Below are 26,907 nucleotides of genomic sequence, written 5' to 3' on the forward strand. Positions count from 1 at the left end.
GCGGCCGAACGCATGACGGGCGCGCGCTCTCCCGACTGCGTGCGCGCGGCGTCTCCCTCTCACGTCGGGTGCGGGGCCGCCGCCCGGCTCGAGCCTCGGGGTCATGGAGGAGCCCGGGCGGGAGGAGTCGGCGGCGGACGACTTCGAGCTGCTCGTGAGAAGTCAGCGCAGGGAGAAACGGGAGCTGCAGGGTGAAAAACGGCCGTGGGGTCCGGGCGGGCGCGGGGCTTGAGGCGAGGGAGGGTCCAAGAGCAGGGGTGTGTGTGCGGGGCGTGGGAGCGCAGTGTGGCAGGGGTGCGTGTGCGGGGCGTGGGAGCGCTGCGAGGCAGGGGTGCGTGTGCGGGGCGTGGGAGCGCAGTGGGGCAGGGGTGTGTGTGCGGGGCGTGGGAGCGCTGCGAGGCAGGGGTGCGTGTGCGGGGCGTGGGAGTGCAGTGTGGCAGGGGTGCCTGTGCGGTGCATGGGAACGCAGTGGGGCAGGGGTGCCTATGTGAGCGTGGGACAGAGAGGGCCCAGGGGTCGGGTGGGATGGAAGGGTGGCTGCAGAGTGTGGGGGTCGTGGAGGGGTGGGTGTTGGGTCAGGGGCAGCAGAAGGGGATGGTGGGAGCTGGGGGGAGGGGCAGAGGGGTGTGTGTTGGACATGAAGTCAGAGCGGGCAGTTGAGAGCGTATGGTCTGGCCTGGGAAGGGTGGTGGGCACCACGTCTGTGCTGGGACCCTAGACTAGTGGTTCTCAAACCAGGGGTCGGGATCGCTCAGGGGGTCGTGAGGTTATTCAGTGTGGGGTGGCGAGCTGTCAACCTCCATCCCAAACCCTGCTTTGCCGCCAGCATTTATAATGGTGTTAAATATATTAAAAAGTGTTTTTAATGTATTGGGGGGTCGCACTCAGAGGTTTGTTATGTGAAAAGGGTCACCAGTAAAAAAGTTTGAGAGCCACTGCCCTAGTCTGTGCCACTTCATATAGTGCTGCTGGCCAGAGCCAGCTTTCGCTGCAGGTAGCAGTGCGGCATGTAAGTCACACTTCAAAGCAATTCATGGGTGTTATGTAAACCTTAAGACCCTGCTGAGAAGTAGGAAATAATTCTCTTCTTACACCTGGTCCACACTAACCCCCCACTTTGGACGAAGGTACGCAAATTCAGCTACGTTAATAACATAACTGAATTCGAAGTACCTTAGTCCGAACTTACTGCGGGTCCACACGCGGCAGGCAGGCTCCCCCATCGATGCCGCGTACGCCTCTCGCTGAGCTGGAGTACCGGCGTCGACAGCGAGCACTTCCGGGATCGATTTATCGCGTCTAGACAAGACGCGATAAATCGATCCCAGAAGATCGATCGCTTACATCCGGACCAGGAAGTAAGTATAGAGGTACCCTTACAGATGAAGAAAGGGAAGCAGAGTGGTGAAGTGATTTCCCCACTTGGTGAATCATTTTGAGAGGCAGGGTTAGGGCCCAGGAATTTGTCTCCCAGTCCATATCTCTGTGTAGCTTTTTTATTGCATTATGGACCACACTTAACTTGAATATAAGGTACAAAAACTACCATGGTGCAGTTATGAACAATGAAGCCCACAAGGTGAGAATTCCAGAAGTTGAGGTTTATAATGCAGTAGTTCACTACAAAATACCATAAATGAACAGTTATTAGTTTACATTTCAGTTTCAGAAAGAAAACTTCAGAGATAGGAAAGAACATTTTGTTAAAGCTACTGTTAAAAAATTATATAATACATAGGTTGAGAAAAGAGTGTCTGTACGTCTGGGTATAGTGCTTAGATTATCCACAAATACAAAGTTTGTTTTTAAGTCATGTGATACATAGAGTACATAATCAGCAATAACCCAAATTTAGGTGAATAGATTTAACAATACAGTTTAGATATTGGAATCTGAATACTCGGGTACATCACTCATGAAAAGTTGTACAGAGATTTGGTTGTGGAAAGCAGAATATATCAATAAGTGGAGATTATCCCTCAGTAATTGAGAATTAGATTGGTTATCCATTCAGAAAATACAATCCAAGAGTAAAGTATTTGTTACTTTCCTGACTGTGCTTCTTATCAGCACTCTAGCTCATCGCTCCTGGTATTGCCGATCTCCGGTGATGTGTCCTATGTAGATGTCCCTCGACCACCTGATGGTGTCCAACACCATGAGTTATCGCATCAGCTGAGCGTAGCCTTGGCTGATTCCGCATTCTCTCAGCACTCGCTCGTTACTGGGGTCCCATGCGCCTAGGGCTCCGCCGATCAGTGCGTGTCTGGACCTGGTAACCCTTAGCTCTCAGGGTTTCGGCCAGAGGGGCATATTTCTCTACCTTTCGAGCTTGAGCATCGTGGAAGGCTGGGGTCCTGTTCTCAAACGGCACTGTGACATCCACCGTGATGATATTCTTCTGGTCCTCGTTGGTGATGACACTGTTCGGTCGCAGTTGGCTGTCGGTTCTGGGGATGGTGGAGTTTACGGCAACCTTCCCCAGGGGTGGCGGGATGACTTTGACCAGGCGATCTTGGATGGCATTGTGTCGCAGCTGCCAAGCTCTTGAATGGGGCTTGCAGCTACACAGGGTGTTTGGTAGCGTTTCGTTGGCGTAGCCGTACTTCCTGCATCGCTTGTCCTGATTCCCATGGCGGACGGCTCTGTTCAGTGGGATGCAGTTGAGCTGGGCTCTGTGGATGAACTTCCAGTCGGCAAATCGGATGAAGCTTCTCTGGCATCCCACTTGCACATCACCTCGAACGTCTTGCCCTGGTCTGGCTTCCGTTTCTGGTTTTCCACATATTGGCAGTGGATGGCATCCTTCAGGGTCCTCTCCAGCATGATTCTAGCTCTCAGAGTGATGATTGTGTGATCTGTATTCTTCACCTGTGGCACCAGAACTCCCAGCTCCTGGCGTTCCTCACACTGACTTCCTGTGGTAGCCGATATGCTTCTTCAGTCATCGCGTAGCATTACGGGCACAAGTCCAGAGCGAAGCTAAGTCTCCCCTGTCTCTTCCAAATTCACTTTCCAGTGAGCCGCTCAGGTAGGTGGCGAGATCTTGGTTGGAGGGGGTCCTGGCGATTCGCTTCTTGATGGCATCCTCTCCGTGATGTTCCTCACCGTGGCATCCGGGCACGCCGGAAGGCGTGAGTGATCACGGCAACGTTGCACAGATCACCAATTAGAGGGATTTGGCATCGCCCTGTCTGTGCAAGATGTACACCAGTTCATTGCTGGCCCTCTGGGGAAGAAACATCCACTTCTTCACCAGCTGCTGGTTGGTGTTGTCTTCCTTGTTCAGAGGTACCTTCGCCACGGCAGATCCCCTCAGGATGAATGAGATACGGGGAATCAGGAAGGTGTTCAAGGCGTTGATCTTCTACCACGGTGCCAGTAGGGAGGAGTCGATCCTGGCCTCATCTCGTAGGATTTCTGCGATGGTATCCTCAGGTGTCTCCTGGATGCGGAAACCCGTCGGTGTGCCAATATGTTGGTACGCCTGCCCGTCCTCGAGGAAGATCATGGGTTCACCCTGGATCTGAAAAGATGTATCCTGGACTGAATCCCTTCTACTGCCATCAATATGCAGGAATGCACACTTCCTGGCATTGAAGCGGAGTCCCATTAAGTTGGTAGCCTGGCTGGTGATGTCAAGCATTTGTTGGAGACTCTCGGGGTTGTCTGCAATCAGGACCAGATCATCTGCATAGGCCAGGATATTCGCTCTGTTATTGTATAGATCAAAACTTCCTAGACCACTGGAGATCGCCCAAATGAGCACCTCCATGGCTAAGTTGAAAACGGTGGGGCTCAGGGGTCAGCCCTGCTTCACGCTGCTACAGGTAGGAATTTTGGGCGTCTCTCCTTCCATGGAGCGGATGGTGGTAGTGCAGCCTTCATACAGTTCCCGGACCAGTTGGAGAAAGTTTTCAGGCATCCCGAACTCTCTCATGTCTAGAAAATGTGCTAGTGGGGCATCGATCCAAAAGCATTAGCCAGGTCGAGTCATGCTATGGCACATTGCCTCCGTGCCCACCTGGCCATGCGGATGACAGTCTGAAGGACAAAGTTGTGTTCGTAGCAGCCTTCGCATGACATGAAGCCTTTCTGGATGGAGCTAATGACTCCTCCATTCACCGTCCAATCTGTGATCCTAGCTGTGAGGCAGCTGACATACAGTTTGTACATGGTGGAACAGAGAGAGATGGGTCTCCAGTTGTTGGGGTCACCTTGCTCACCTTTCTTGTAGACGAGCACCATCATAGATTTCTTCCAGGAGCTGGGAGTGTGGCAGAACTGTTTGCATTTGTTGAAAATAGCAGTTAGTACCAGGCAACTGGGGTCTAATTTTTTCAGGAAGTTGTAGCGAATGCCATCTTTTCCTGGGGCTGTGTTTTTAGTCTTTGTAAGTCTGGCCTCTACTTCCCATGATGTAAAGTCTTGTTCCAGGTCCTCTGCATAGTCAACCTGGGGTAGAGGATGAAGGCACGCTGGATGCTGTGTGTTGTTCTGAGCTACATGATCAAACACCCCCTTGAAGTATGAGAATAGTCTCTTGGATGGGATTGCGCAGTAGGATGAGGGCCCGTCGAGGATCTATCTCATAGCTTTAGAGCAGTTTGATTGGTAGAGCGTCTGGATCCTGGATGCTGCTGTTGGGTCGTAGCGGCGACTGATGTTCCTTCTCCTGGCTTCCCTCATGATGTTGTGGTTCTGTCTGGACGCAGGAGCTCTGTGCACAGTTGGTGTGTTCTCCTGAGTTCCCTTCCTCCCAGATACGATTTCTGCGGACAGATCTTTAGTGAGTCTGTCTACAAGGAGATCAAAGTCCTCGAAGGAGGCTGTCCTTGCCAACTTCTCTATCCAAACAACTTGCCATGGTGTGGTGGCCATCACTGTAGGCTTCTGTTCTTCCGGCTGCTCAATCTCCGCAGACTCAGGCTGGAAAACTGCTGTGGGATTAGCCTGTTGCCTTTTTCCCTCCCGGTGTTGAGAACTCTGTTTGGCCGGATCTTCTGGAACGAGGGCAGTGTCTTCCCTTATGGATTTGAGGGCAGCATTGGTCCTTTTAGGAAGGACAGTTTTAGAGGCAGCGGTACTGGCCCTTTCAGGGATGCAATCTTGCTTGGGAGTTTCCGGAGCAATGCTGATCCTTCTTTGGATGAGTTCTGTCTGGGGGGTTGTCTTGGATGCAGTGTGAGACCTTCTGGGGGCAAGGTCCCATTGGGTGGTCTTGGAGGTCGTGCTGGTCCACCTAGGGGTGGGATCCTGTTGCATGGTCCGAGCAGTGGAGATAGCTTCTCCACTCGCTGGGTCTCACTGGGTGGCCTGTGAGGTAGTGCTAGCTCTTCCAATGACAGGATCCTGTGATATTACTTGTTGGGGGGCACTGACCCTTCTGAGGACTACGTTGTGTTGGACATGCTGTGAGGAAGCACTAAGCCATCTGGAGATGGATTTGCCTTGCATAAGCTGGAGGGAGCACCAATCCTCCTCTTGGCGGGGTCCTGCTTAGGGATTTCTGAGAAAGCACTTACTCTTTCAATGGTAGTATCCAGTTCAGTGGTCCCCGAAGCAGGGGTAGTCCTTCCCTCAGTAGATGGTTGGACCACCTTTTTATGCTGTGGCTCTGGGGGAGTTGGTTGGGATGCAGTAGTCGGAAGCCGGAGCTGGAGCATGTGGTGTTTCTGCTTTCGGAACAGAGATGAAGTGGCGGCAACATAGACTGTAGAGCTGGACTCTTCCAGTTCGAGATGTCCTTTGCAGGTGACTTGATGAGACTTGCATTTCTTCTGCGTCTCGAAAGGCAGGTCACAGAGAGCACATTGAAAGGCGATCCGCTTGCCATGGATTCTCTTGAGGTGTCTGCTGAGACTGCCACTGTACTGGAATCGAGGATAGCAGAAGGGGCAGAGGAGTGTGTCCATAGGGAGGGGATACTGGTGATAGATGCAATTATTCTCCTTTTCTTCTCCCTCTGTTGGGTAGGCTTCAGTCGTATCAGCAGATTCGCTACATGGTTCTCGTTCCTCTGTGAGAGTGGCATGGAGAGGTTCAGCTGGGCAGGCATCTAGTGAGATGTTTAGTCACGCTGGTGGTTTCTGAGGAGAGGTTGGTCTCACCGGTTGGGGTACCTTCCAGCACAGCAGAATGACGACCAGCATCAGGATCCTGGGCAGTGGAGGAGGTGGGAGAAGTTTTCCTTCTAGCATCCTTCTCCTGAGGAGCAGGCGAGATGTTTGTTTGTCCTGGCTGTGATGTCCTGGAAGGCCATCCTCGAGGTGCAAGACCTCCCTGTAGCAGCATCTCCACGGGTTTTCTTCAAGGTGGCTCTGCTTTTCCCATAGATGCTGCTCATCTGTGATGTCCTGTAAGCACTGAGGGTCTTCTTAGAGATAGGAAATTTTTTCACTTCAAGGTCCCAGAAGCAAAGACAAGGTTTTCATCTCGAGGCCAAAAGACCAAAAACATCAAGACACTTGATCACGGCCTTGGATAGACCAAGAGACTACCTACACTTGACCAGAGCTCGTTCAAATTAACATTGTGTTCCAAGCCTTAGTCTCTCTCTTGCGATCAGACCGTTGCACGCCTGTTGATGTAACTGTAGGACTGAGACTCTTAACTGTCTTTATGTCCTAATTTCTCATGCACCCATAACTTCACAGCTATCATGTTGCACTAACATTAGTTTTTTGCACTTCATTTCTGTTTTTAATTTAAAAAAAAAAAGAGAGAAACGGAAGATGTCTGGTCTTCTATGTTATTCTAGGCTAGGGTAAAGGGAGTTGCAAAAAAAAGTTCTAATGTCCACTTGCAAACATGCCAATCTTAAAATCTTATCCCCGCAAAGCTAGTTAATTTAAAAAGAGTTAAGTATTATGGGGTACTACATCTGCCAGTGGTTTTTAAAGTCATATCATATTGTGTGAAATACCACCCAAACCAAAGAGGAAACTAACTAGTTAGCTGACCTTACACAAAGTACTGTCAAAGGACCAGAGTCAGTACTTAAAATCAAACACAAACAAACCCAAACTGTTCATTTATAGTCATTTATAGCTATAGTAGGTAGATTAAAACAAATCAGATGTGTGATTTTTCTAAGTTGATTTCCATTTAAATATTAATTATAGAGTGGCTCAGATAGTAGGATTCACATCTAGATTTCAAAACTCCAAGATTTGTTCAAATCAAAACCTCAGCCACACTCCTTATAGTGCTCTGAATCTATTTGCATAATTTTTATTTTGCGCATCCTTGAAGTATGGGGGTATTGGAATGCAGGGTGTAGACCCCAATCCTGCAAACATAAAATATGTTCAAGTTCTGATTGCATTCAATGGGGCTTCTCAGATGTGTAATGTTGAATGGTCTGTATTTTCAGAATCGGAGCCATAGTTCATTATCTTAAAAATACTGAACTAACTTTCATAAGTCTTGAATATTTATCTTCTTCAATAGAAATTGTAAAACAAGCCAAATTCAGAGTTTCTGGTTCCAGACATTTGAGTTATGCAGACAAATTTCAACAGATTTTTCGCTAGCTCAGTTTGCTGAGGCAAAGTATGGAAAATTTTAGTCCCGTATAATTTTGAGAAGGCTATGGTTGAGTTCTATAGTATTTATAAGATTAACAGGTAGCAAATACTTTAATAAGGTTGTGGCTGGAATATTTTCTTGCTTCCCGGGGTTTGATAACTGTATCTTTCAGAAAGTATAGCTGTTTTAAGATGTAGTAAACAGGTTCTGAGACTGCCTAGCATAACTTATGACATACTGGTATATCAAAATCTTTATCTTATTTATATAGCCCAATTTTAATCACATTTGCACCAATAAATTTAGCATATTTCATTTATTAGAGGTAAACCATTGATCATTCTACTGGATGTTCCTACAGCCAAAATTCAAGGTATGAAAAATGCTGTTCCTAAGAATGACAAAAAGAGAAGAAAACAGTTGATTGATGATGTTGCCAAACTGGAGGCAGAAATGGAACAGAAGCACAAGGAAGAACTGAAGCAGCTAAAGGAAACTTTACCCGAGCAGAATAAGGTACCAGTCATTTTTAGCCTTATTTGTAAGGTCTTGGGGGCAAATATTAACCTCAATCAGCTTTCATTGAAATTGTGTAACTGTGTGTGTGTGTGTAACTGAGGCTAGAATTATTAAAAAGTTTATTCACAGATTAATAGATTTCAGGCCTGAACCCAGTCCTCTCTCTCTGTCTCTTTCTCAGGATCATGGTGACAATAAATCTTGTGTGGTGTTCAGATACTGAGGGTAATGAGCACTATAGAAAAAAGCATATCAACAAATTATTTTTTGAGAGAGTTTTAAGAGCAAAATCATATGTCCAATTAAGAGTGTTAGCAGCTCATTCTTGTCTGTCTTTGCATTTTACAAACATTTAACTTTTAGCTCCCATAGTATGTTTTCATGCTAAGTATCTAATCTAGTTGTGTTTCAGTTATTGATGCTGCTTTTATGAGAGGTTCAGTGGTGTGATTCTTGTATTGTGATTCCTGTCAAGAATTTGTGCCTGAACTCTGAGTACTTCCTATATCAGTGGTGGGCAAACTACGGCCCGGGGGCTGCATCCAGCCCTTCAGACATCTTAATCTGGCCTTTGCGCTCCCGCCAGGGAGCAGGGTCCGGGGCTTGCCCCGCTCTGATGCTCCAGCCAGGGAGTGGGATTGGGGGCTTACCCCACTCCATGTATGCCGTGGCTCCATGCGACTCCCGGAAGCAGCGACATGTCCCCCCGTCCGTCTCCTACACTGCTCCACGCTGCCCCCGCCCCAAGTGTCATGCCCGCAGCTCCCATTGGCTGGGAACAGCGGCCAATGGGAGCTGTAGGGGTGACCCCTGCAGATGGGGCAGCGCGTAGAGCCACCTTGCCGCATAGGAGCTGGATGGGGGACATGGCACTGCTTCCGGGAGCTGCTTGAGGCAAGTGCCGCCAGGAGCCTGCACTCCTGACCCCCTCCTGTGCCCCAACCCCCTGCCCCAGCCCTGATTCCCCTCCCGCCCTCCAAACCCCTCAGTCCCAGTTGGGAATACCCTCCTGCACCCCTAACCCCTCATCCCCAGCCCCATCCCAGAGCCCACACTCCCGACTTGAGCCCTCACGCCCCCACACACCAACCTCCAGCCCAGAGCCCAGTCCCGCACCCTGAACTCCTGGTTTCTGACCCCATTCCACAGCCCGCATCCCCAGCCAGAGCCCACACACCAACCCCCAATTTCATGAGCATTTATGGCCCGCCATACAATTTCCATACCCAGATGTGGCCCTGGGGCCAAAAAGTTTGCCCACCCCATCCTATATGTTCTGTAGCAAAAACATGGAAATTCTGCACACAATGTTTTAAAATTCTGCAAAATTCTTCATATTTTATCTGTCAAAATAACACACAATAATCATGCCCGTTTCAATTATTTTGGTAAGTTATTTCAAAATACCTGTCAGCAAGTATGTCTGTAACAATATAGACAAAAAAAAAAATTCAGGAAATGTTTTTTGACCAATAGATTCCTTAGTAGGCATATTAATATTGAACTTTGAGTAATAATTCATTTAAACTACAATACAGACACACGTTTCTTACACCTCTCAGAAGCAGTGCAAAGGCTTGGGGTCGTCAGGAGTAGTGGAGGAGCTGAGGGAGAGGGAAGTAATTGCTGGGAAGAAGCCTGAGAGTGAACCTGGAGGGTTGTTGGGTATGGGTGGGATAAGTTTGGTGTGTGTGTGTGTGTGTGTGAGGGATTGTTAGGGAGCCTCTCCCACACTGACTTCAGCCCCATTCATTCAGACAGACAGACACATATGCCCTTGCACCCCCATGTGTACCTGTGCATCCCCATCTGTCCCATCACCCCCTCCCCCATTCCCATGTGTCCCTGCACCCCCACTCTCATTTAGCCCCGGACCCAGTCTGTCCCTACCTACTAGCCCTTCTGAAACTCAGTCTGTGACCTCCCACGTGCCCCACTCTGTCCATCCCTCCAATATCCCAAGCCTCCTGACCTGGCCCCACGGGCAGGGTGCTGTGAGGAACTCAGCTTCTTCTCCGCCCTACCTGTACCAGGCTTCTCCCACCTGGGAGCAGCTACCCTCTGTTTTGGTACACAGCTGTCCCTGGTGGGCAAAAGGTGTAACTGCACGACCTCTCTGGCAGAATGTATTTTCTGCGGAGAAAAAAAATCTGTGTGGGACATGAATTCTGCACATGCACAGTGGTGCAGAATTCCCCCAGGAGTAATCCTATCAGTTTTTCCATTTTATGACCTTTACTTGTGTCTATTTAAACACTTCCTTTCTGCTATTAAAACAGTTACATTTGCAGTCACATAATCTTTACAACCTGGTGGTATACTTCTGCTGGTATACTTCTTACTTTCAAAAAATAATTATATATTTTGTGAAAAATGTGGACTTGTATGACAATCTTGCTAAAATTAAACACTCTTTTTAAACACTCTGTAAATAATTACAAAAGTGTGTGACACTTTATAATCAAGTAGAAAAACAAAGTCCCTGCATTGAGGAGCTTACAGTCTCTATGGGTGCTGTGATGCTGGTAATTCAAGTGCCAGCTCTGGCCAAGGCTGTAAGTCGTTAGCTAAACCGAACCAGCTCACCTGTTTGTTAGTTTTGTTCAAAACAAGTATTAGTCTTATTAGAATGTATTTAGTGTTTAGACTCAATGAAATGGTTGTTATTTGCTGCATGCATTAATCTCACTTGTAATGACTGTATTCCATGCTATAAGGAAATATGTAAGTTTTGCTTTATGACTTTGAAAATGTTTGCTCTGAATTTGTGAACCCGTGCATGGGAATCATCCCCCCCCCCCCCCCCCCCAACCGGGAGGACTATCAAAAATTAAGTGTAAGATAAAAGACTTGTTAATTGCTCCATCCACTCATGGATAAGAATGTGTAGAAGGCCTTATCCCATATTTTGAATGCCAGAAGAGGGAAATAAAAGTAGTGGACATAAAGGCATTGTCTACACTATATAGTTTTGTCGTCAAAAGCTGCCTTTTGCTGACAAAACGGGAGGTGTATGCACTACAAAACTACTTTTGGTGGCAAAACTCTGCTGTTTTGCTGACAAAACAAAACCACCTTAACGAGAGGCGTAAAGTTTTTGCGGCAAAATTAAAGCGAAAAAGCATCAGTGTAGACGCTGCTGTTGGTTTTGTCAACATAACTGGCTTCCACCAGTATCCCACAATGCGTGCCGTGACTGCTCGGCTCACTGTTTTGATCTCTGCTGCCCTGCGGGCATGCACACCTTCCCCCCCTTTCAAAGCTCCAGGAAGTATTTGATAGATGAGTATGCTCCTTTTGGGGAACAAAGAGCAATTCATTGATGTGGAATGCTCCTGTTCTGCCCTGCACTAGGAACATGGGCAGGCAGACTGCTGCTGCAGGGAGTGAGTGTGTGTGGGGGGGTGGTGACTGCTGTGCTGCTTTGACATTCCTCAGCACTGAGAGCATACAGAGCTGCTCCCGGCAACTGAGGAGGCTGTGGGAGAACTCGGAGGGAATCTGTCGAGCAGAGCTGGATGCACACTTGCCAACCTTCACGGGGTAAATAAGCACCCCGACTTTCACACACAGCCAAATATCAAGCTAATCCCATTTCAAAACAAGCCAATCCCTAAGAACCGCAACACTCTAGGTAGCTAGATTCCCCCAGCATGCAGTCTGGGACTGTGGTGGGCCCCCTTTGTACCCCTGACTCTTTATCCCCGCTAGCCCCCTGCTTGCCGGGAACCGATCCAAAAAAAAAAAAAGCAACAAGCTACAAGCCAAAAACTAGCCAATAAGCAACTTGCAAACCAATTAAGCCAAAAACAAGCCCAATATCTGTGGGTTTTTTTCTGTGGGTTTGGCATGTCTGAGCTGGAGGCTGATGGGGGGGGGGGGGGGGGAGGGGGTCCCCCTCCCGCTGCCTAAGGATAGGTCAGTCAGCCTGCTGTCTCCCCCGCCCCAGACACACCACTCTCCTCTCCCTCTCCCCCCCCCCCCCCCACTTCAGTTGAAAAAACGGCTGACACTCTCTAGGATGCCCCTGGAACAATGGGATTGAGAAACCTGCATCGTGTGATGCTGTACCTGCCCCGTGAGGCATTGCAAACCCTTCCCAAAGCACCCTGCAGCCAGTTGCATGGTGGGAAAGCTACCACAGTGCACTGCTCTCTGTGTCGGTGCAAGAGCTGTTAGTGTGGATGCACTCTACCAACACAGCTAGTGTGGACGTGCAACAGTGATTTTAATTTAAAGTGGCATAACTTTTGCTGAGAAAACTTCATAGTGTAGACAAGGCTGAAGATTTTTCATCTCTTGCTGTTTGAACTCTCACAGGGCCAGAGACATTAAACTAAAGCAGTTTGGGGTTATCCCTGGGTCTACCCCGAAAGACATTTTGAATTGACACATCACTACAATCTGTCACTCTTAAGACTTAGATTACAACTAATTTGTGTATATATGCTTGCTTGCTTTAACCTGTAAATAACTCTCATATTGTTTCCCCTAGCTAATAAATCTTTAGAGCTTATTACAAGATTGGCTACAGGTGTTGTCTTTAGTGTAGGATCTAAGGGCAGTGGTTTACAACCTTTTTTCATTTGTGGATCCTTAAAAAATTTCAAATGGTGGTGCGGACCCCTTTGGAAATCCTAGAGGTAGTCTGTGGACTGCAGGTTGAAAACCACTCATCTAGGGTATCAATTGATCTGGTGTAAGTGACTGGTCTCTTGGGACTGGATGCAACCTGAATATTTTGTGGTTTTTTTTTTTTTTTTGGTATAAGTGGCCATTTATCACTAATCCCAGCTCGCCTGGTGGCAAGATAGGCTGGAGAGTCTAAGGGGACTGCCTGTGACTCCATGATTAAGACTGTTATAGTGATCCAGGAGTTAACATTTTTTTAGGGTTGGTAAAATCTAATTATAGAACGTATCATCAGTTTGGGGTGCCTGCCCAGTTTTCTGACAGTCTACCCTGAGGTTGGCACTCACGGTTGTGGGCCACTCCAGACAGTGTTACAGATCCAATATTGGAAATCCACTGACTGAAAAAGAACTACTTTCGAATGTAAAGGTCATATGTATGAGTAAGCTTGTTTGTAGACTTTCTGTCCCTAAATTAGGGGAATGCAACTAGTAGGTAACTATACATATTACTGTAGTAAATTTTCCTTAGCATTTCCATTCCAGTCTACCTTTTTCAGTCTCCTATAACTTTCTGAAACTTTATATATTTGGCTGAAATTTTCTAGGCTAAGTATTTTCTGATTGCAGATTTGAAAAGCTTGAGAAAAAACATTTTCAGCTGTTTGAGAGTATGAAAAGAGTGAAAAATTCTTGTGATCATTTGTTAAGGAAATAGTCCTTATTGACAAGTGACTGTCTGAGAATTCCAGTGAAATTGGTTTTGAGTTGCCAAAGTTATGACCTGATGAAAATATTGATGTGTCTCGGGTATATCATTTGACAAATGCACAATGAAACCAATTATATACCTGAGATACATTGATGATATTTTCATCTTCTGAAGAGACAACTTAAACTCCCCCATAGATTTCCACCACCCATCCATTAAACTCTCTCTGGAACACTTCCACATTAGCATCAACTTCCTGGACACCACAATCAACTTCAACAATAGAATCATACAAAAAACTATATACAAAAAACCCACGGATCACCACACCTACCTTCATAGATCCAGTAACCACCCTAAACACGCCAAGAAATTTGTTACCTACAGCCCAGGCACTCCGATACGACGGAATATACTCTGAGGAAGCAGTCTGGGATATATAACTTAATATACTCAAAACTGCCTTTACCAAACAAGGACACTCCACCAGAGAAGTGAATCGCATCATGGAATGAGCCAACCAAATACCCCGAAAGAACCAGATTCAATACAGAAGTAAAATCCCGCCTGACCACACTCTGCTAGGTGTCACCTACCACCCCACACTGGCCCCCATATGGGGTATCAAACAACTACAACCCATACTCAATGGGCACTCCATCCTGAAAGAAATCTCTTCTGGCCTTCAAACCCAAGCTCATCATCAGAAGCAAGCTCCCCACAGGCCAGGACACATCAACTCAAAGTGGCACCAGACACTGCCAGAACAACAGATGTAAAACCTGCAAATGTATAGCTGTATCTCCATTGCTACAATGATCAGCACCCCCCACCCCACAGCACACCTTTCAAGATTTATGCATCCTACACATGCCTATCGCAACACATGGTGTACCTCAACCAGTGCACTAAATGTTTCAGTAACAACTATGTGGATGAAACCAGACAGTCACTATGCTCTCAAATGAACTCACACAGTAAAATAAGACAAAAACACCCTGTCACCTGTGAATGAACACTTTTCACAAAGCGATCACTCAATATCTGACCTATCCGTTCTCCTCCTCAAAGAAAACCTGCGCAACACTTTCAAAAGACAAGCCTGGGAGTTTAAATTGCTAGACCAGGAGTAGGCAGCCTTTCAGAAGTGGTGTGCCGAGTCTTCATTTATTCACTTTAATTTAAGGTTTTGCATGCCGGTAATACATGTTAACATTTTTTAGAAGGTCGCTCTCTATAAGTCTATATTATATAACTAAACTATTGTTGTTTGTAAAGTAAACAAGGTTTTCAAAATGTTTAAGAAGCTTCCTTTAAAATTAAATTAAAATGCTGATCTTACGCCGCCAGCCTGCTCAGCCCACTTCCAGCCTGGGGTTCTGTTCACCTAGGCCTGCAGCAGGTTGAGTGGGGCAACTCGAGGTCAGGGCAGAGGGCTGGTGTGTGTGTGGAGGTGCAGGGCAGAAGGCTGGGTGTTGGGGGCAACTCAAGGTAAGGGCGGAGGGCTGGGGGTGTGTGGAGGTGCAAGGCAGAAGGCTGGGTGTTGGGGGGAGGTCAGGGCAGAGGGCTGGGAGTTGTGGGGGTGCAGGGCAGAGGGCTGGGTGTTGGGGGGAGGTGCAGGGCAGGGGGCTGGGGTGTTGGGGGGAGGTGCAGGGCTGGGGTGTTGGGGGGAGGTGCAGGGCAGGGGGCTGGGGTTTGTGTGGAGGTGCAGGGCAGAGGGCTGGGTGTTGGGGGGGAGGTCAGGGCAGAGGGCTGGGGGTGTGTGGAGGTGCAGGGCACAAGGCTGGGTGTGGGGGGGGCGTTCAGGGCAGAGGGCTGGGGTGTGTGTGGAGGTGCAGGGCAGAGGGCTGGGGTGTGTGTGGAGGTGCAGGGCAGAAGGCTGGTTGTTGGGGGGGAGGTCAGGGCAGAGGCTGGGGGTGTGTGGGGGTGCAGGGCAGCGGGCGGAGGTGTGTGTGTGGGTGCAGGGCAGAAGGCTGGGGTGCTCGGCTCGTGGGGGTGCTCCCAGCCACCTGCCCTGAGCGGCTCATGGCAGGGGGCTGGGAGAGATATGGCCCGTCCCTACCTCTCTCTGCCTCCTCTACGGAGCAGCGAGCACGCTCCCCCTCGCAAGGGCCGTCGCCGGCAGGGAGAGGGGGGAAGAGGAGGGGCCGGAATGCACCACGTTGTGGGAAGAAACGGGGGGGGGGGGGAAAGCTTGGCTGCCACAGGACCAAGCTTCTGCCTCCTGCCCCCGCAGGGGAGAGTGGTGAGTGGGGCGGGGGGCCGGAAAAACCCCCCCCCCCACCTCTCTCCCCTGCAGGGGCAGGAGGCAGAAGCTTGGTCCTGCGGCAGCCAAGCTTCCCTCCTCTCCCTTCTTCCCCCAGCGTGGCGCTTTCCGGCCCCTCCTCCTCCTCCTCTCACAGGGCAGGCAGCGCGCCACTCAGAATCGGCTCACGTGCCGTGTTTGGCACGCGTGCCATAGGTTGCCGACCCCTGTGCTAGACACTAAAAATCATGATCTTAATAAAGACACTGAATTTATGGCTTAATACAACAATCTATAACCCACTAACCCCCCTTTTTTGTTCTATGACTACAAGGGTGTTTACAGGCCACTTCACCATGAATGGTCCCTTAGAATATACGCTAACTACTTATGCCAAACTGTCTGTTCCATCTTGTATTTAGCTGTGACCAGACCTGAGGAAGAGCTCTGTTTAGCTTGAAAGTTTGTCTCTCTCATCGACAGAAGCTGGTCCCATAATACCTCACTCACCTAATCTCTCTAATATCCTGGGACCAACGTGGCTACAACAACACTGAATACAATACTGAGAAATTTAGCAATTGTGCAGTAAATGAGGTAGGGCTGTAGAGATAAGGTAAAGCCTGCACCTTTTAATAGATGCAGGGAATTAGCTCAGTTCAGAGGACCTTGCAAAGTGTGGCAAAAACATTACAGTTCCATTTGGCCTAATATGTCCTAATGATGAGATTTTATTTAAGAGTCTTAAGAGACTATTGGATCGCATGGTTAACATTCAGGAAAGTTGGATGCATAACTTGTAACCTTATTTCCTTGTGACATTTGACAGATTTAATTATGTTGACTGTCTCAAATTCTAAAGTTTTATGATATTGAATTTTAAGGTGTGCAGATCAGGTAAAGGCTCCATTTATGCCTTAAGACAGAATCTACTGTTGGAGGTTGTCTTTAGTGTAATTTTCACTGTACACATTATGTTATATTGTTCTCAATCAAAGTGTTCTTAAGTGAATTGGCTTAAGATTCCTGATAGTAAGGAGAAAAAAGGTGGGGGTCTAGGTCAGGGAGTAAATATAAGTTAATAGATAATAAGATAGAGTATTGGCTGCCTTCCTACAAATAAAAGTAAGCTAAAAAATTTTCTATTAAAATATTTTAAACGTTGATAATACTGTTCAATATTTAAACTGAAATGTGTAACCTGATATTGATTGAAACATATTTAAGAAACATTTCCAAGGATCTGTTGTAATTCTCCATTCTCACTCAGATTAACTAAAATGTTAAAAAATGTTGTTTCTTTCTAGGTAGATTCTGTGGCTGATAGTATTGCAAGTTTTCAGCTTGAGGAAAGAGAGCAACAGATGCAGCAACCTCGAATATCAAAAGCACAGAAAAGGCGGGTATGATACCAGTTTAAATGTTTTTCTGCAAAGAAGTGCGGGCACTTTCACACCAGCGTATGCGTTTACTAACACGTGGCTAGGCTCAACACCTGCTAGTTCCATTAAGTTTACTTAAATCCCTAAAGAAATGCAAACATCTTCCCAATGGGCTCTACCAAGTCTAACGCATCTTTGGTGGTAGAGGTGATTGGGAATTTTCTGACAAAAGTTTCATCAGAAAATGCTAATTCAACAAACCCATCTTGGATTTGACAAACTTTAATTGAACCACAAGTTGGTTTCCTGGCAGGCTGCTGGGGGACCCCAGTATTCTAGGGTTTGTGATTTAAGGGCATCTCTGTCAGGGACCCCAGCGCATCCAGGGTCAGTGGTTCCAGGGCAGCTATGCCATGCCAGAGCTTCCAAGGTCCCTACATTAGAGCCAGGAGTCTGGAAACCCTGAGAACCATCAGGGCACCCAGTCTTACTACCATGGAGTTAGAAGTCTGGAAGCACTGGCTCTAGCCAATCTGGACTCTGGTCTGGTGCAGGGAACAAGGAAGCCCTGGAGCTACTTGAGCCAGGACACTCTGGGCTTCTCTGCTTCTGGTTCTGCAGTAGGGAGTCTGGAAGTCCTGGGAAATCCAGCTGACTCCTCCTCAGTGGGGTCATGGGAGCTAGTTGGCAAGGGAGTCTAGAAGCCCAGCGTCTCTGGCCCTAGAGCAGTCTGCATGCTGGGGCTGGGAGCCTTGCCAGCTGTTGACTGAAATTAACATAATTCTTGTCAGTTTCAACCTGCCAGAGTCCCAGGGAACATACTCTATTTCAGAAACACCACATTTTGATGTTTCTGAAATAAAATTTTTCAGAATTTCTGGTTTGTGGGAAACTTTGAAAATTTGTGTTTTGTTCTGATTTGGAATGAAACTAAATATCAAAATTTCCCACAAACCAGAATTTCTGAGTTTTAGCCCACTCTAATTGGTAGGTTACTTGCATGATTTGATGTTAGAAATCTGAAGGGGTGCTACCTTGGTGCTTTAAGTGTTTTTAAACAGCACTACTTGTGAGTTGACATCTGGACCTCTTTGGGTTGGCATTTCTCTACTCCTTGTTTAATTCGAACTCCTGAACCCACTGGCATGAGTGGGAAAATGTAGCAGCCTTATTAAAGAAATAAATACTACTTACCATTATAACTGTGGCTCTTTGAGGATGTCACCTCTGTGCATTCACTCTACCTGGAATTCTTCTGTCATTGGACTCTGGGGTTTAGCAGGAGAAACTTGAGGCACTTGGGCCTGTATGAGCCTCTTATAATCTCATGACATGCTGTGCTGTAAGAGGGAAGTTGCTTGGCAACAGTACGTATTGCTTTCCAGAAGGTTCTTAAAGCTGAGTAGTTCTGGTTAAAGGAAGTACCCCACAAGCATGAATATGCAGAGGCAACACTTGGGTAGCCAGTATATTATCTCAGCTGGAATTGGCAGCTGAGTTTATCCATCTTTTTCACACACAAAATATTTTGAGATTTTTAAGGACTACAGGTATTCAGAGCTTCCGTTTTATAACTCCTCCAAAAGATGAATGACTTAGGAGAGTGCTATCTACTAAATTGCCAATGCTTCTTTCTGCACTTTTTCTGAAGGTCTTCCATCAAAGTACTAACTTCTGAGCCCACTTATCTTGAGATCAGATGGTAAAATAAAAAATCTTGGAAATACTACAAAATAAAAAAAAGTCCTCTAGTGAAACAGGCAACGTGTCTCTCAGTATTTGCTCTACAAAATTCTTATGTTCCTTATGTTCTTATGTTCCTGCAATTTGGCTTCATGAACTGATGCTTCACTATATCATAGCTTCAAGATAGACACATAGGCCATAATTTTCAAATGTATGCCTAAAATTAGGCACCTAAATAAACAAGAGATTAGCTGTCTTTGGATTTAGATACTTTTCAAGCTAGTGCCTAAAGTTAAGTGTTAGTCTAACTTGCTAATTCTACTATACAAAGGTTATTCTTTCCTAAAGGGTGAATTTCAGTATATTTATTAGTTGGAAAGATACTGACCTTCCTTCAGTGGCACACTGGTAATGCACAGACCTAAATCTGAGCAACAAAATTCTGAATGTCATAGATCTGAGCCGCAAACCAAGAATTGCACAGACACTTAGGACCCCTTGTGAGCTTGAACATTATTTTTCCAATAACTTTCATATGAAATCGACATCCTCTTATAGCATCCTTTATTGTGCTTTCCATTCAAGGAGAAGAAAGCTGCACTGGAGAAGGAAAGAGAAGAAAGGATAGCTGAAGCTGAGATAGAAAATTTAACAGGAGCCAGACATCTTGAAAGTCAAAGGCTTGCTCAGATATTGGCAGCAAGGCAGTTGGAGATTAAACAGATTCCATCAGATGGCCACTGCATGTACAGAGCTATTGAAGACCAGCTCAAGAATCAGCAAAACTCCTGGACTGTTGCAACCCTGAGAAGTCAAACTGCAGAGTATATGCAAAGTCATGTTGATGATTTCCTGCCGTTTCTAACAAATCCCAACACAGGAGACATGTATAGCCGAGGTAAGAATTATAGTTTAATAAATGGTTCTTAAAAAGTGTCTTTTTACAAATGTTACCAGTAGTTCTGGAGCTTATTAGTATTACAGTTGTAGCTGACTTGTGACCAGTTATAGCATGGTTGTGTGTCCCCCCCCCCCCCCCCCATGACACTGTATGTCATGCAGTGTAGATAGGATCGTAATCTCCTCTGTAACTAAGCAAATGTCTTGAAGATGTTTGTCTACACGCAGGAAAAGTAACTTCAGTCTGGTTATGTAACAGTTAATATCATCTATGATACAAAATGGAACCATGTTACATCTTGACCAGGTAACAATGGTGCGGTAATCATGTTCCATGAGTGAGCTAAAATTGTAATGTAAATAGGACCTCTAACATAAGGATAATCTTGTTTACAGTTGAAATCCTGCAGGGATCAATGTTACTATTCTCTTTGCTAAATCTTGTTTTGGAAAAAAATATGCCTTTGATTAAGCTGTCCAGGAGACATGCATTGTAAACTTGACTTTGGCATGAAATAATGAAAATTTAGTTGGACAATGGCTTTCAAGTCATCTATGCCTCAGTAGCAAAATAGCTCTTTCTTTAAAGTTGCTCAGTAGTACTGTTGATATCCTGTATCTAGAATAGGCATTTAGCAGAAGGGAGCCTTTAAGCATGTTTCAATAGCCCAAAAAATCACTCTTCAAAAGAATTTTCAATAAAAGCTTAAACTTCCATGGAACCATGATATAGAAAAGTGTGGTATGTTTTGCTGTTCCTTTTAACATGGCAGTTAGAGAGTCCGGAGTCAAGTGTTGTTCACATAGTTACCACGTTCCGTAGAGCTGAGTATTAGTACAGTATTGTGAAAGTTAGCTAGTCTGCATGTTCGCCTCTTGTGATGCTAGCATCCTCATAGTCCCTGCCTCCTCATATTAGCTCCCGGAGAGAGACAACATTATAGGTACTGCCGTGTTATTAGCAGCACGGTAGCACTTCTGGCTGGCTCTATCTTGTCTTAGGCTAAACTTCCTTTCTTAGGCTTGGTCTACACTAAACCCCCAAATCGAACTAAGGTACGCAACTTCAGCTACGTGAATAACGTAGCTGAAGTTCGAAGTACCTTAGTTCGAACTTACCTCGGTCCACACGCGGCAGGCAGGCTCCCCCGTCGACTCCGCGGTACTCCTCTCGCCGAGCTGGAGTACCGCAGTCGACGGCGAGCACTTCCGGGTTTGACTTATCGCATCCAAACAAGACGCGATAAGTCGAACCCAGAAGTTCGATTGCCAGCTGCCGAACTAGCGGCTGGGTATAGACGTACCCTTAAATTTAAATTACCTTTCTATTTTATTGGTAGGTTTATTTTGTGCGTATCAAAATAGATAAACCTTCACTTTGCCTCATAAATCTTAACCATGATAGCCTTTTTGAAATCCAAACTGATTTTCTTTAATTGTTGAGGAGAAGAATTTGCTTTTCTCCAAGAAAATGCTTTTTGTCTTGCAGTGTATAATTTTGTTCAGTTTATTCTTCACCCAGAACATATTTAATAGTGTTTTTTATGAAGAGTTCAGCTAATTTTACACTTTTAATTCCTTTCATTTATAAGAGCACAGATCTTACTTGCAAGTAAGATTGGGGATTGCCTTAAAACTGTCTTCTGGAGACATGCATAGAAGGGAATGTTCTCTGGATTCTACATATTTCAGTTTACTGAGAAATAAACAACCCAGTCAGTTTGGAGAAAAACATAGAATCATAGAATATTAGGGTTGGAAGGGACCTCAGGAGGTCATCTAGTCCAATCCCCTGCTCAAAGCAGGACCAATTCTCAACTAAATCATCCCAGCCAGGGCTTTGTCAAGCCGGGCTTTAAAAACCTCCAAGGAAGGAGACTCCACCACCTCCCTAGGTAACGCATTCCAGTGCTTCACCACCCTCCTAGTGAAATAGTGTTTCCTAATATCCAATCTGGACCTCCCCCACTGCAACTTGAGACCATTGCTCCTTGTTCTGTCATCTGCCACCACTGAGAACAGCCGAGCTCCATCCTCTTTGGAACCCCCCTTCAGGTAGCTGAAGGCTGCTATCAAATCCCCCCTTTTTCTTCTCTTCTGGAGATTAAACAATCCCAGTTCCCTCAGCCTCTCCTCATAAGTCATGTGCTCTAGACCCCTAATCATTTTTGGGGTCTGGAGAACTGCAGCTAGTTACAGGACCTGAAAATTATCTGACATCTATCTTGCACAAGAGCCAAGCCTAGTAATTAGATAGAAAGATATTTCCATTGCACGCTGTCTCCCAAAGCTATGACTTCTGCAGTTTAAAGCTATTGTGTACCACTTATTGGGTACGGTATTTAATAAGATCACATTGTTCATAAAATTTATTCAAGAAATGCTTAAAATATAACTTGCTGTTTCCTGTATTTTTACTACACTATCTTTCCTGTCTTTGCTCTCCTTTTTCCTCTTTTTTCTTTTCAACAAGAGAACATACTATACTTCTTCCTTTGTTGTAGATGTTCGTTTCCTATTTGTTTTCTCTTTCTCTGCACTTAAATATTCTTATTCCCCTACATTATGTTCTACTTTTACAAGCCAGCATTTATTTTTAATTTATCTCATCAATATCTTTCCCACCCACATCCAGGAAAGAGATTTACTGAGAGGATTTCTCTTTTTTTTTTTTTTTCCTCCTGCAGGGGAGTTTGAAAAGTACTGTGATGATATAGTCAACACAGCTGCCTGGGGTGGTCAGCTGGAAGTAAGTATGGCACTGTTTATTTTTGTTGATGAAACTCTGAAGTGGTTGAAAATTAATGGATTTTTAGATACAAATTCTTAGAAATGCCCCTTCTCCACTTCAAAGAAGCGGCTTTTCTGTAATAGAAAAATTTCTGGAGACCTAATCAAGCACAGTTGTAAAGAAATATAATAACAATACCTACTCTTATATAGCGTGTTTCATCAGTATATCTCAAAGCACTTTACAAAGAAAGTAAGTAGGTATCATTATTCCCATTTTTAACCTCTTGACAAACTTTACATTGTGGGCAAATATTTTCTTAGAGCATTACCGGTTTTGTCTGTGTCTGTATTGCTTACAGCAGCTTAAGTCTTTAAAACTTATAGAACAGGGGTTTCTAATGTGATGGTTGACAACATGGAGGGAGAGAATAAAAAATAGAGACAGAAAGCTGGTTTTATTTTCTTTGTTTAAACAAGGTCAACAGCTTGCTGTGCTGTGAAGTATATCATACAGCAAAGTGTAATTAGAGAGTGAGATTTATAATTAAAACTGAAATAAAAAACTTTTTAGCACTTACACTTTGTTTTTGCATTTCATTCCGTTTCTGCATTGAAAATAGACTAGTTGCTCTCTTGAGTTCTTGTGAACTAGCACTGTGCTACATTGCTTTTATCAACAAAGCAAGAGATGGTTCATAGAAACTTTTCATAGGAATTTAAAAACTAACCTCAGGAAGTTTGTGTAAAATCTCACTTCTAAAAAAACCCCTACATTTCAGGCCTAAACTGACCTAATGGTATGTGTGTTAGAAATAAGTATTTTTCATGGTATTTAATTATACTTCTCAGCATATTGTTTTCCTGTCTTAAAGCTAAGGGCTCTATCACACATTTTGCAAAAACCAATTGAAGTAGTGCAAATGGATTCTCCTCCCATTATTGTTGGTGAAGAATATTCAAGCAAACCATTAATACTAGTGTAAGTAGATATTTTTATTCCTATTTTTAATCATGTTTTTCCCACAGGAGAGTATTTAAGGACTGATAGTAAGTGATTGCAATACTTTATCTAGCTTATCTGACTAGAGAATGTTACAGAACGAATTGGCTTGAAAATGCAAAATAGCCATCAATAAATCAGGTTAGGAAACTAAAGAAGCTCATTCTCATTGTTCGCTCTAATTTTGTACATCCATGTGCAGAATGAGTTTTGTTATGTGTACCAATATGGAGGTGATGTGTGACACATGACCTTCATATTGGTGTACATGACAAAATTCATGTGGTGGGGGGTGGGGCTGAGGGGTTCAGAGTGTGTGTGGGGGGTCAGGGCTGGGGCAGAGGGTTGGGGTGCGGGTGGTGGGTGAGGGCTCTGGGGTGGGGCTGGGGATGACAGGTTTGGGGTACAGGCTGCCCTGGGGCTGCAGTGGGGAGAGAGGTCTTCCCTCCCCCCCCCTCCCCAAAGTCCTCTTTCGCCGCAGCAGCTCGGGGCCGGGGGAGAGGCGCCTCTCCCTGGCTGTGGCAGCTCTGGCGGGCTTGGGCTGGGCTGAGCTAAGGAAGGGGCTCCTCTCCCCTGGCCGCGGCAAGTCCAGGGCAGGTCCATGCTGGGGCTGGCGGGGAGGGGCTCCTCTCCCCGCCTGAGCCCCTGTGCAGGGCTTAACAGGCGGCTGGGCAGTTTAGAGGGAACTTAGACATCCGTCACTTTTCTGTCAGTTGACTGATTCGTTAGCAGCCTTCAGTTATTCAACAAAAGCGATTTTATTCACAATTATAAATGGATTTAACATATTATTTTATATAAAAGCTCCATTAATGATATGTAGGTTTTATCATTATTAGCAAAACTAAAGAAACACTCCTTTCTCATGAAAACATGCAGTCAAACTTCCATGGTTTCCAGGATAATACATTTTTCATGCTGACTTGAACTTTAATTGAATGTCTTTAAACTATCTGAGAGTAGAAAATAGGTATATTTATACATATGTATATTATATATATTTTAATTTTAGTTAAATATTTTTTAAATTGCTTTTTTGTTTTGTTTTTAGGTATATGAGACACGCATATGGATTAGGAGAACATTATAATTCTGTAAAGCTGCTCACAGACACTGCTACAGAAAATGGTAGCTAGTATACAGTCATAAGTCCACATGGATAATGGGTGCCGCTTGACACTTTGGGCTCTTCATCTGTGGAGGGTTCCCAAGAAGACTGGAAAACAAAAGTAACTGGAAGGAACTTTTAAGAAAGACAAAAGATTTGGTTACATATCAGAAGTAGCAGTTTAAAACAGTACCTAGACTGCTGATTTAGATCATGTTTTAGAAAATATTATCTAAAATGCTGGCTGTGTAAGCCATTGTAACTTGCATAGTTTGAGTATTTTGGTTTACATAACATACTCTGCCACAGTGAAAGATCAATAGTATATGTTTCAGGTAGCCTGTTTTTTTTTTTCGTGCTTCTGTGCATTTCTACTGAAGAGTTGATGTGATTTGCAGGCTCTTATTAGGTCATTTCAAGTAGATTATGGTGATCATGGAGATTTTATTAAGGCATTTAAATGACTGTTGAATAATATTCTGGACTGGAGTGACCGTCAAGATATTGCTTTAATAGTCTCAACAGGGCATAGCTAAAACATATTTAAACAATAGTAAGGACACTCCTAATACTTTAGTTACATAAGAGCCAGAGGTAAAGCCAGTGATGCTGAATATCATACCCTTATCTGACTCAAAAGGTCGCAAACCTAACTTCTGCTTTTATGGATTCTCCTCTTAATTTTTTAATCAGGTTTTGAAAACTGTCTTGTCTTCTGCTTATGGCCATAGATGACAGAACATGGGTGAGAATTGATAATGGCACTGCTGGTCCACATAGTCCCGCCTGTAGAACAGGGGACATTCAACTTTTTGTTCTTTTGTAATTTATTTTTCTTTACAATAGTTGTCATTTCAGATGAAGACTCAGTGAACTAGTCCAAACATACTGTTTATAGTGCTTCCATTCCATCAGATCTGCAGTTTGGAATGCAGTTTACAATACTCAGGTGTGGTCTGTACTTAAAATTTAGGTCAATGTATCTACGGTGCTCAGCAGTATGAACAATCCACACTCCTGAGCACCGTAGCCATTCCGACATGATGCCTGGTGTAGATGTAGCTAGATCGCTGGAAGAATGCTTCCATCAACCTACTTACTATCGTTCGGGGAGATGGTTTTTCCTACAGCAATGGAAAAAATCTTCTTGTTGTAGGTTATGTCTATGTTATGGGGTTGTACCGGCAAAACTTCGGCGCTGGTAGTTACGCCAATATAGTCCCTGTAGTGTAGGCATTGCCTTATACAGCCAGTTGCAAACAGTTATAAAAATTATCACTTAATTCTTGTAAGTAACTTTAAAGATGACCTGCAAAGAAATTTGGATTTGTGTTGTCTGCTTTGCTTCTTTATGACATACAGAGAAGACTCGAAATATATACGGAAAGCCTGCTAATACCAGGAAATTATTTTTTATATAGACTGTTTAAAACTTTTTTACACTTGTTCATTCAGGCAGTTAAAAAATTTTTTGGGGAGAAAAGCAGTTGTTAAAGATGCAATAGTGCTGTCCCTTAGCTGAGGGCTGAGAGAGTTTATAGTCCACATCCAAAACATCTGTGTCATACAGTAAAACCAGAAAACAAATTGACATTCCTGGTACTTCTTCATGCCTTCTTTATGTATCATAAAAAAGTAAGACACAAAACCAACTATTTTTCTTCTGTAGGTCATTTAATGAAAGCACTTTGTGGTCTTGCTGAAAGAGATGCAAATGAGGACTTTACAAATGCCATATTTACTTGTTTTATAGGTAGTCTTCCCACATAAAGAATGTTTGATTATGAATTTCACAGCATGGAGCCTGCCAGGCAAAACAAGTGTTAACCAAATATAACATCGTTTGGCAATCTTTATTCATTTGGTATTCATTGTAACAACTGGATGAACCCAATTGATGTCTTGATCGCAGGAGTCAGACTTTTTTTTGCAATGCCTGTTACCAGAAAGGGATTCATTAGTGAGAGAGAATTAATATAAAAATCTTCTTTAATGCCATAAAGATTTTCACCATAATACAATAATATATTGTTTTTAGCGTTACCTAAAATTGATGTATTAGGCAGTGTACATGCTGATTTATGTAGCTGAATGGTGAATAATTGTCAGTTAATTGAGGTTTCATCAGAATTTATTCCTGGGTCACTAATTGAAAGGGGAAAAAGATGATATTGGAATTCTGGAATATGTCTGTATCCAACAATTTGTCCAATTTAAGATGTTTTCAACTTGTACAAAGCAAAAGAATATTTAATGATAGTGAGCAAAGGACCTTTGCTCATGCTGTATGGGCCATGCCAAAAAAAAAATAAAATTAAAAAAAAATGTATGGAAACTTCCATTGCTTTAACCTGCTTGAATTAAGAAGTTAGAAACTTATTTGTATTTATTGAATTGCATAAGATTTCCACTTATCAGTTTGTCCTGAAATAGATTATCTATCACAGAATTTCTCTGCAGT

At 44.6% G+C, this 26,907-nt stretch overlaps 1 protein-coding gene across 2 annotated transcripts; it reads left to right on the forward strand.

Annotated features, from left to right (window-relative positions):
* On the forward strand, positions 1 to 26,781 carry OTUD6B (OTU deubiquitinase 6B). Of its 2 annotated transcripts, none has more exons than XM_008168320.3 (7): positions 1 to 191; positions 7,892 to 8,046; positions 16,945 to 17,040; positions 19,291 to 19,603; positions 22,293 to 22,354; positions 23,211 to 23,317; positions 24,390 to 26,781. In XM_008168320.3, the coding sequence occupies exons 1-7, from the start codon at positions 104 to 106 to the stop codon at positions 24,472 to 24,474; spliced, it is 906 nt and encodes a 301-aa protein (XP_008166542.1). In that variant the 5' UTR covers positions 1 to 103; the 3' UTR covers positions 24,475 to 26,781. The 2 variants fall into 2 exon arrangements, with proteins under 2 accessions (XP_008166542.1, XP_023960996.1); XM_024105228.3 differs by having other exon boundaries at positions 6 to 161.
* The last annotated feature ends 126 nt before the right edge of the window (positions 26,782 to 26,907 follow it).

This window comes from Chrysemys picta, chromosome 2 (assembly GCF_011386835.1).
Source record: "Chrysemys picta bellii isolate R12L10 chromosome 2, ASM1138683v2, whole genome shotgun sequence".
NCBI classification, from domain to species: domain Eukaryota; kingdom Metazoa; phylum Chordata; order Testudines; family Emydidae; genus Chrysemys; species Chrysemys picta.

What these genes read in the sequence shown, in the direction of transcription:
- OTUD6B (XM_008168320.3), top strand. Translation starts at nt 104, where the DNA reads ATGGAGGAGCCCGGGCGGGAGGAGTCGGCGGCGGACGACTTCGAGCTG. An exon ending in CTTTACCCGAGCAGAATAAG is followed by an intron (nt 8,047 to 16,944) that starts GTACCAGTCATT and finishes GTTTCTTTCTAG; the next exon opens with GTAGATTCTGTGGCTGATAG. An exon ending in CAAAAGCACAGAAAAGGCGG is followed by an intron (nt 17,041 to 19,290) that starts GTATGATACCAG and finishes TTTCCATTCAAG; the next exon opens with GAGAAGAAAGCTGCACTGGA.